Source organism: Cetorhinus maximus, unplaced genomic scaffold (assembly GCF_964194155.1).
Source record: "Cetorhinus maximus unplaced genomic scaffold, sCetMax3.hap1.1 HAP1_SCAFFOLD_4867, whole genome shotgun sequence".
NCBI classification, from domain to species: Eukaryota; Metazoa; Chordata; class Chondrichthyes; order Lamniformes; family Cetorhinidae; genus Cetorhinus; species Cetorhinus maximus.
In genome coordinates, this window is record NW_027600766.1 from 1 (window position 1) to 9,996 (window position 9,996).

General features: G+C 48.4%; 1 protein-coding gene across 5 annotated transcripts; it reads right to left on the reverse strand.

Annotated features, from left to right (window-relative positions):
- Window positions 1–325: 325 nt before the first annotated feature.
- On the reverse strand, window positions 326–8,656 carry tor4aa (torsin family 4, member Aa). 5 transcript variants are annotated; one of them, XM_078538346.1, is made up of 3 exons: window positions 8,568–8,625; window positions 6,104–6,230; window positions 326–1,875 (listed from the first exon to the last, which is right to left on the reverse strand). In XM_078538346.1, exon 3 carries the CDS (start codon window positions 1,813–1,815, stop codon window positions 565–567), a length of 1,251 nt encoding a protein of 416 aa, XP_078394472.1. In that variant the 5' UTR covers window positions 1,816–1,875; window positions 6,104–6,230; window positions 8,568–8,625; the 3' UTR covers window positions 326–564. The 5 variants fall into 5 exon arrangements, with proteins under 5 accessions (XP_078394472.1, XP_078394471.1, XP_078394473.1 ...); XM_078538345.1 differs by lacking the exon at window positions 8,568–8,625 and adding an exon at window positions 7,422–7,552; XM_078538347.1 differs by lacking the exon at window positions 6,104–6,230 and having other exon boundaries at window positions 8,568–8,656.
- Window positions 8,657–9,996: the final 1,340 nt, after the last annotated feature.

Below are 9,996 nucleotides of genomic sequence, written 5' to 3' on the forward strand. Positions count from 1 at the left end.
GAGGGCCTGCCCAGAGTGAGGGAGTGTCCAGAGTGAGGGCCTGTCCAGAGTGAGGAAGTGTCCAGAGTGAGGGCCTGCCCAGAATGAGGGCCTGCCCAGAGTGAGGGCCTGCCCAGAGTGAGGGAGTGTCCAGAGTGAGGGCCTGCCAGAGTGAGGGCCTGCCCAGAATGAGAGTTTATGGGGCTATGTCTTGCTGGCTGAGGCTAGCACTCACTTGCATTTTCCTTTTTAAATGGTGACTTCACCATTGCATCAAGAAATATTCAGCTGGACAGAAACTAAACAGGAAATGAAGTATCCTGGATGGTGGACCTCTCCACTCCCCCCGCCGGTGTGGGTCAACATTTCACCAGATGAGTTGGTCAATCACACTGGTGAATACAGACACTCGGGTCACCAGTGAATAGCATACTGTTTCTGGACACTTGTTGATTCGCTCTGCTGCTCCTGAATTATTAGTGAAAGTGGTGACCCCGCGATGTGAGGTGGGTCATTCAGTGAACCTGGCCAAACCTCATGTTGTTGTTGGCTTGGCGCATGGTGCAAGAATCTGAGCACAACCACTCAATGCAACAAGTTTACTTTGGAGCCAACGTACTTGCAGCCATGAACAGAGTACTGGTGTTTCCCCACAGAGTAATAGTTCAGCTCCCTGGACAGCTCATCCAGCTGGCCATTGTCTGGGTAGAAACCTTCTCTCATCATCTGTTCGAGGAAGCAGTTCTCTATGTGGGTCCTCTCCAGTAAGGTGAACGGCACAATATCTGCATGCTTCCAGACTGGGTGCGAATGGGTCAACAAGGATTGGACAATGAAAAGAAGCTCTTCTGATTTTGCTGTCTGCCTCATCATACCACTGGAGGCATTCTGGAGAACAAACTTTGTTATCTCCCCCTGTCCATAGCTGCTGATCAAGACGTACACGGCATTCAGAAACTCATTGGGTTGGTCGGGCTGAAAGTAGCTCTGGAGGAAGTCCAGCAGGGCTGGTTGCATGAACTCCACCTCGTCGAAGATGAGCAGCGGGATCTTCTCCTCCGCCTCTGCCCTACTGACCGTGTCAGTGATGTTCCCTGCCAGCTCCTGCAGGCAACTGGTGACGTTGTCCTGTCTTGGGCAGTGGTGCAGCACAAAATACTGGTAAACCAGATGGTCACTGAGCACTGATCGGAAATGCTTGGCGAGCAGTCTCCCGACCAGGCTCTTGCCAACGCCGACCGGGCCATTGAGGGATAGGACCAGCGGCTTATTGTGAATGTGGGTCGCCAAATAGTCATTTAATAAATCCATCAGACTGTCGATAGCAACCAATTGCCCGAAAACCTCTCTCTTGAGCGTTTTCTCCAGCCCTGCCAAGTCATATTTTAGCACATTATCATCCAGGTTCTCAATAGCGTTGTATATCTGAAAGAAAACAATAAGACTTAGGAGGAAGAGGCAGTTTTTGGCCTTGCTTTTCTTCTCCTCAGGCAAGTATCTCTTGGTGTCACTTGGGTACAGCACTTTGCGCCGTTTACTGGAGCGCCGTTTCTTCATTGTTTTCACGGGGACTTTCTCGAAGGTGAAGTATTCAGCTGTCTTAGTTCTGTATTTGGAGGTACGCTCCAAGGGCTCCTGCCCCTTGGGGGATGGATACCGGCCAGTCCCCCTGCTTCCTGGTCCCTCCGCACCTGTAGGCTCACTGTGCTCCGTGCTAATACGCCTCCTTTTCATAATGAGGTACTTGTGGCGAATGCGATGGGCTGCTCTCAGCGGAGATGTAACCATGGAGATCTGTTGCCTAGCAATTGGCAAGGCTTTGTGCACTGGCTCCATTGGGGGTCTTGTTACCTCCTTCACCGTCTCCTGACCCTCTCAACCCAGGAACTGCTGGACCTACAACAACAACAACAACTTGCATTGATATAGTGCCTTTAACGTAGTAAAAATGCCTTGAGCACTTCACAGGAAAAGATGACGCTGAGCCACATAAGGGGATAGTGGGGCAATGACTGAAAACTTGGTCAAACAGGTAGGTTTAAGGAGAATTTTAAATGAGGAGAGGACTTTAGGGAGAGAATTCCAGAGTTTTGGGCCTCGGCAGGTGAAGGCATGGCCAACAACGGTGGAGATGAAATTCAGATGTGCACAAAAAGCAAGAAATGGAGGAAGGCAAAGGAAAGAGATGCTGCATTCATTAAGCTGGACTGCAACAAAAGATACATCAAAACCCATGAGCCTGTCGACCCATGTGCCCTGAGAAAAGGCCATTTTATGTCTAGCCTGCAATCCACTCTCCAGTTTGTCCTCTCACAGCCACTACCCATTCCTTTCTGCTGAGGAAAGGTTCTAGAAAGTTCCTCCCCCTCTCCTTTCTGCCAAAGAAACAGGGCAGGCACTGCTGGCAAGCAGTTTGCTGTCGACACAATATCAGGAAGTCCTGTTCACAAAAGCTGTTTCTGCTCCGCAGTGAGATTCCCCTCCCCCCCCCTCCCTCCTGCACACACTCAGTACGCACAGAGAGAGAGAGAGAGAGAGAAGTTACAGGCCATTCCAACTAGTCAAAGCCTAAAGAAGGTTCTTTCGGAGACTGGGGTCCTCACCAGGCCAGGGTCTCCACAAACAAGAGGCGAGACTGAAAACATCAGGACACAGATCAACAGCTTAATGTGCGGGGTACTCAGACAGTACATCTCCTGACCCGGGAGCTGCTGCACTGTGCAGGCTGCCGTCCAGGGTGAGAGCAAGCAAGTGGCTTCAGTAATCTACTTCCTGAAGCTTCTGGAAACTTATGCAGACAGGCTCCTTGGGCCTACCCTAACATTCTGGATTTAACTAACTAACGGAAGAATCATAGCATTGTGGATTGATAGCGCCCAGAAGGAGGCCATTCAGTCAATCATGCCTGTGCCAGCTCTTTGAAAACGTTATACAATTAGTCTCACTGCCCTGCTCTTTCCCTATAACCATGGATTGTTTTTCATTTTCATCAACTGATTCAATGCCCTCTGGACAGTTATTACCAAACCTGCTTCCATCACCCTTCCAGACAATACATTTCCGATCATAGCAACTCACTGCACAAATAAAAATTCTCCTATATCCCTCTGGCTCTTTTGGAATTACTTTAAATCTAAGGTCCTCTGGTTACCAAGCCTCCTCCCAGTGGAAACAATTTCTGCGTTTTGAACACCTCGATTAAATCTCCAGTTTATCTTCTCTGCTTGAAATAAAATCATAAACCTGTTATCTCTCCAAATAATGCAAGTCCCACAGCCCTTAGAATGCTGTGTGCAGTTTTTAATTATCCTTTTAGGGAACGTGGGCTTTGCTGGCTGGGCCAGCATTTATTGCCCATCCCTAGTTGCCCCTGAGAAGGTGGTGGTGAGCTGCCTGCTAAAACCGCTGCAGTCCGTGTGGTGTAGGTACATCTACAGTGCTGTTAGGGAAGGAGTTCCAGGATTTTGACTCAGCGACAGTGAAAGAACGGCGATATATTTCCAAGTCAGGATGGCGAATGGCTTGGAGGGGAACTTCCAGGTGGTGGTGTTCCCATCTATCTGCTGCCCTTGTCCTTCTAGACGGTAGAGGTCACGGGTTTGGATGTTGAGGGAGCCTTGGTGAATTCCTGCAGTGCATCTTGTAGATGGTACACACTGCTGCCACTGTGCGTCGGTGGTGGAGGGAGCGAATGTTTGTGGATGTAGTGCCAATCAAGTGGACTGCTTTGTCCTGAACGGTGTCAAGCTTCTTGAGTGTTGTTGGGGCTGCACTCATCCAGGCAATGGGGAGTATTCCATCACACTCCTAACCTGTGCATTATAGATGGTGGACAGGCTTTGGGGAGTCAGGAGGTGAGTTACTTGCTGCAGGATTCCTAGCCTCTGACCTGCTCTTGCAGCCACAGTATTTATATGGCTAGTCCAGTTCAGTTTCTGGTCAATGATAACCCCCAGGATGTTGATAGCGGGGAATTCAGTGATGGTAATGCCATTGAACATCAAGGGGCGATGGTTAGATTCTCTCTTGTTGGAAATGGTCATTGTCTGGCACTTGTGTGGCACGAATGTTACTTGCCACTTGTCAGCCCAGTTCTGGTCTCCGTTTTACTAAAAAAGTACATATGAGGCACTGGAAAAAATGCGAAAAAGATTTCCAAAGATAATACCGAACTGAGAGGTTGTAACTATTAGAAAAGACTGAATTGCCTGAGGCTCTTTTCCCTAGAAAAGTGAAGACTGAGATACAGTGGGAAACTGAAGGAGTTGGATGTAGAGATGTGGGATTGCAGGATTGCCCAAAACTATGGGTCATCAAGACAAGACAAGACAAGACAAGCACTAATAAATCCACCAGGGAACTCAGCAGAAACATCTTTGCTGAGCGAGTGGTTAGAATGTGGAACTCGCTACCATGTGGAATGATGGAGGCCATTAGAATAATTGTATTTAAGAGGATGATAGATAAGTACATGAGGGGGAAAGGAACAGAAGGATATGCTGATAGAGTGAGATGAAGTAGGGAAGTGGGCTTTGCTGGCTGGGCCACCATTTATTGCCCATCCCTGCCTTCTTGAACTGCTGCAGTCCATGTGATGTAGGTACACCCACAGTGCTCTTAGGGAGGGAATTCCAGGATTTTGACCCAGCGACAGTGAAGGAATGGCGATATATTTCCAAGTCAGCATGGTGAGTGACTTGGAGGGGAACTTCCAGGTGGTGGTGTTCTAATATATCTGCTGCCCTTGTCCTTCGAGGTGGTAGAGGTCATGGGTTTGGGGTTCTAACTGACAGTGTAAATGTATCGAGTGTGGCCTGTGCAATCTGCACTGCAATAGGAGCTGAGTGTTTCACAGTTGGCCAAGGAGCTAGAGGAACCAGGAGGCAGTGATTCCCCATCTGGATTCCAGCTGTGTTCAGATGTGAAGGCCAGGATATCCACATTGTACCATGGAGCTGGGGTCTTGGATAGGGGTGGAATCTGGCACAGAGCAGGCAGCCCATGTGTGGCTGTGATGTGGGTCTGTTCACACATGGAGACCAGTGGTTTCTCTCACAGACTGCAGCAATTGGAAACCCACAAGACATTGGAATGTTTGACAGGACTATGAGATCCTTGACGGGAAGAGGAGTTCTCTTAACAGCATTCAGCCCACATGTCAACTCTGCAATGTCTTTGTGCTCTCCACTTGGCTCATTGCTCCGAGTCTGGACACTCCTATAACCTGGCCAAATAGTTCTCCCAGCTTTCTACAGGTGGAGCCTTCACTGGTTTGGTCAAGTCTGCCAAATACAGTAGGTGCAGAATGTAGGTCATGACTGTAACTCAGTGCATTGTATAAAGGCTTAATTTCAAAAAGTTGTTGTGAATTGAATCACAAGATATTCTTGACTAGTTATTGTCTTTCAGGCTCCTGTCCCTAAGGGCTGCATAAACACCAGGCCTAAAGGTGTTCAGTACCAGATAGTGAACAGAGCAGCTAAAGGCTGGACTATCCGCCATAAAACGGGGTGAGGTAGCTGCCTGCTCCTGAAGGAGCCATAATGAATTCCAAAAACAAGTTCACTCCTAGCTGCATCCAGCCCACTAGGCACAGTCAGCTCAGGCATCGCCTCCAGGAAATTCCGGCAATAACATTGCTCCTCTCTTCTGAGCACAACTTCACCCCCCTCCCCCACTAGCTGCACACAAAGAGAGCCCAGGGGAAATCATACCACCCCTCTCCCTTATCACCTCCTGTGCTCACTGACATACACTGGCTCCCGGTTAAGCAACACCTCAATTTTAAAATTCTCATCCTTGTTTTCAAATCCCTCCACAGCCTTGGCCCATTCCTATCTCTGCAATCTCCTCCAGACCCTCAACCCTCTGAGATTGCGGCGCTATTCCAATTCTGGCTTCTTGTGCATTCCTGCTCCCCTCACCCCACCACCGGCAGATGTGCCTTCATCTGTCTAGGTCCTATGCTCTGGAATTCTCTCCCTAAACCTCTCTACCTCTCATTGCAGCAGGAAGCCTTTCAGACCCTTCAGACTATATCACCACTTAATGTGATTGTAGCTGAACTGTACCTTAACCACATCTACCATGGTTCCGTAACTCTTAATACACGTAATACTCTTACCTAACAGTTACCTCTCTCTTCCTCCTTGGAAGCCTCCTTGATTCTTTCCTCTTTGGCCACCTGCACTTCTTGGCGTGGTGTCAAGTCTTGTTTGCTAACGCTCTTGTGAAGCACTTGGGGTGTTGCACTACATTAAAGACGCAATATAAATGCAAGTTGTTGTTGTTGAATCTACGGTAATAAACAGGCTCCTCACCCTACGAGGAGATGTACGGAAGAATCTCCCTGTATAAAACATTCCAGCATCACATACAAAGGGCCAAAACCCTTCTATAAACAATCTGTTCATGGAACTTTCTATAAACCATCAGTCACTGCAGATTAACACAGCTCAACACCCATCAGGAATAAACTAAAGACTTTTTATCTTCCTGTGTTTCCTGGTTGTAAATTAATCTCCATCTCGCTGCTGATAAATATTCACTTATGAAGAATAATGGTGTCCCTGGAGGCAACACTAATGAGACAGATCCTAAGCTACTAAGCACACGCACACACATGGAGTGAGGGCAGAAAATGCACAGAGAGAGCACACAGAGTGAGGGCAGAAAACACGTGCACACACACACAGAAGCAGACACACATACGCACACACAGAAACATACGCACACAGACATGCACACACACACAGAAACAGACACACATACGCACACACAGAAACATACACACACAGACATGCACACACACACAGAAACAGACACACACAGAAACAGACACACACAGAGTGAGGGTAGAGATTAGGGGGTTACAGAGATTAGGGGTAGAGTGTAAAATGGAGCACATTCCTCACCATTTACAGGTCAAACACCATTAGATACAAGTGCCACTCTGTTAGGCTTTCGAAGCTGTGTTTCAGATTATGCAATGCGGGCAGGAAATCATTTGGACTTTGGTGTTGTTGGAAGTACACAACTCCTATTGAGTTGGAAGCCTGGGGTGCTAATAGAGGCGGAGCTCCATTGACTGCTTGCAGTAATTGCTGGGAAACAGCTATGCTAACTGCTAACTCAGGCTATTAACCCCTTCAGAACTCGCTGCTGCTGCAGCAATGTTTAAATTTATACTCGGCAATGTTAATCAGAAGAAAGAGCAGCTGGTACAGCAGGAACAGCATCTGTTACTGACACACACACACAGTCAGATTGGATTTGAACTTGAATTGGGATCATTGATTTTTTGGACAAACGATAATAAATGTTTCCTCACTGCCACAGGTCCGACTGGAGATCCAATTGCAAGTCCAGCTGGCTATCTCTAACCATCTGTGGCAGCTGCACCATCTCCCAGTACACCTCACACATTCGGAGGTACTGCCTACCTGTCAACGTGGTAAATCGCCCTCACGGTCAGAAGATGGGATCACAGCCCTCGGCTAGCACATTGACAGAAGCTTATAGAACAGAAGAAAAGTGCATCCAGCAGCACAATACTGCTAGCTCTACACACCCAACACAAACAGAAGTGCAGAGTCACCAGCATTTAACCACAGGTTCAGAAATAAAACCACTTCCCCTCCCCAAGTCCTCCCCCACTACAACGTGAATACTGTACGATGCTGAGCTCGTTGATTGGACCCAGCCTTTCATTAACTATCAGTGCCCAGAGCTTCTGTACATAATAGGCTAAGCCCAGATATTCATTCATTGACATTTTGCCTCCGCACAATCAAATAGGAACCTGTATTGTAGAATCCATGCAGCCATATTGCACAGAGGGAGGCCATTCTGCCCATCATAAAGAGCCATCAAATTAGTTCCACTCCACCTTTTGAAATTCTCCTTCATGAAATGTGTCAGCCATCCCTAATTGCCCTTGAGGACAGTTAAGAGTCAATCACATTGCTGTGGGTCTGGAGTCACAGGTGGGCCAGACTGGGTAAGGACAGCAGATTTCCTTCCCTAAAGGGCACTGAACCAGATGGGTCATTCAAACATACGAATTAGGAGCTGGAGTAGGCCATTCGGCCCCTTGAGCCTGTGCTGGCACTCAATAAGATCATGGCTGATCTGATTGTGGCCTCAACTCCACTTTCTTGCCAGCCCCAATAAGCTTTGACTCCTTTGGTAATCAAGAATCTATCTAACTTTGCCTTAAAAATATTCAATGGCCCTGGCTCCACCGATCTCTGGCCAATAAAATTCCACAGACTCACGACCCACTGAAATGAAAAAATTCTCCTCAACTCTGTCTCAAATTGGAGACCCCTTATTTTTAAACTATGTCCCTTAGTCTAGTTTCACCCACAAGGGGAAAGAAACATACCAACAGGGATTTTTTAATGGTTTTTGATGGTTTCATAGTCACCATTTCAGAATTACTAATTAATTCAATTTAAATTCCACCAGAACCCATGACCCAGAGGATTAACCTGGGCTTCTGGTTTATGACGCCAGTGACAGTGAGGGTAGAGATTAGGGGATTACAGAGATCAGGGGTAGAGTGTAAAATGGAGCATATTCCTCACCATTTACAGATCAAACACCATTAGATACAAGTGCCACTCTGTTAGGCTTTCGAAGCTGTGTTTCAGATTAAGCAATGCGGGCAGGAAATCATTTGGACTTTGGTGTGTTGGAAGTACACAACTCCTATTGAGTTGGAAGCCTGGTGTGCTAATAGAGGCAGGGCTCCATTGGCTGCTTGCACTGTCTTCCCCAGGAAGCTATTTGATTTTCAAGTATTTACCAATTCCCATTTTGAAATTACTTTTGAATCTGTTCTCAATGCCTTCCAGATCATTAAACTGGATCAATTAACAGGTAGCCTTCCCAACAAAGGAACAGGTCACTCAGTTGACAGCTCTGTGCTGGAGTTTACACAACAGATTCCAATGTTAGCCCAATTGGCCTATAGTCCCCTGAGTTCCCTGTTTTTCCCTCTCCCTCCTTTTCCAACAGCAGGGATTACATTTGCTACTTCCCAATGCACTGGGACTGTTCCAGAATCTAGGCATTTCAGGAAGATCAAAACCAACACATTCACAACTCCCTCTTTTAAAATTCTCAGATGTAGTCCATTGGGACCAGGGGGTTTGTCATCTTTCAGCCCCATTAATGTCCCCTGGATGTTTTCTTTATTAATATTAATTATGTCAGATTCCCTACTCTCATTAGAGCCTTGGGGTTGGATTTTCCCAGCTCCATGGAGAGGGGCCTTGAGTCTGGGGGGCGGGGTGGTGGGGGGAAGGTGTGTGGGGTTGGGTGGGTGGGGTGGGGGGGGAGGTGCGTGGGGTTGGAGGGATGGGGTGGGGGGAGGTGCGTGGGGTTGGGGGGGTGGGGTGGGAGAGAGGTGTGTGGGGTTGGGGGGGTGGGGTGGGAGGGAGGTGCGTGGGGTTGGGGGGGTGGGGATGTGCATGGGGTTGGGGGGGTGTGGGTGGGGGGGAGGTGTGTGGGGTTGGGGGCTGGTGTGGGTTGGGGAGGAGGTGCGTGGGATTGGGGGCTGGGGTGGGGGAGAGGTGTGTGGGGTTGGGGGGGTGGGGTGGGAGGGAGGTGCGTGGGGTTGGGGGGGTGGGGATGTGCATGGGGTTGGGGGGGTGTGGGTGGGGGGGAGGTGCGTGGGGTTGTGGGGGAGGTGTGTGGGATTGGGGGCTGGGGTGTGGGAAATAATGTGGAGTCACATGTGACAGCTTCCTAACAGCCTCCGGGGGTCTTTACCAGGGGCAAGCTAGGAACAGGGTCAGCTATCCATTCCACAGAGCTGGGCAGCCAATGAATTCAATGTTATGATCCCAGCCAAGGTTACCCCAGGACAAGCCTGATCCCAGAGTGAAACCCAGCTTGCTTGATCCTAACTTTTATTTTTGTTTGTTTAGATACGGTGAAGAGTAGCTACCGAACAGAAGCACAGGAGCGAGCTGTTGAACTTTTAACAAAAGAATAAAACATTTATTCAAC

Coding starts and splice junctions, on each gene's coding strand:
- tor4aa (XM_078538347.1), bottom strand. CDS start 1,815: ATGGAGCCAGTGCACAAAGCCTTGCCAATTGCTAGGCAACAGATCTCC.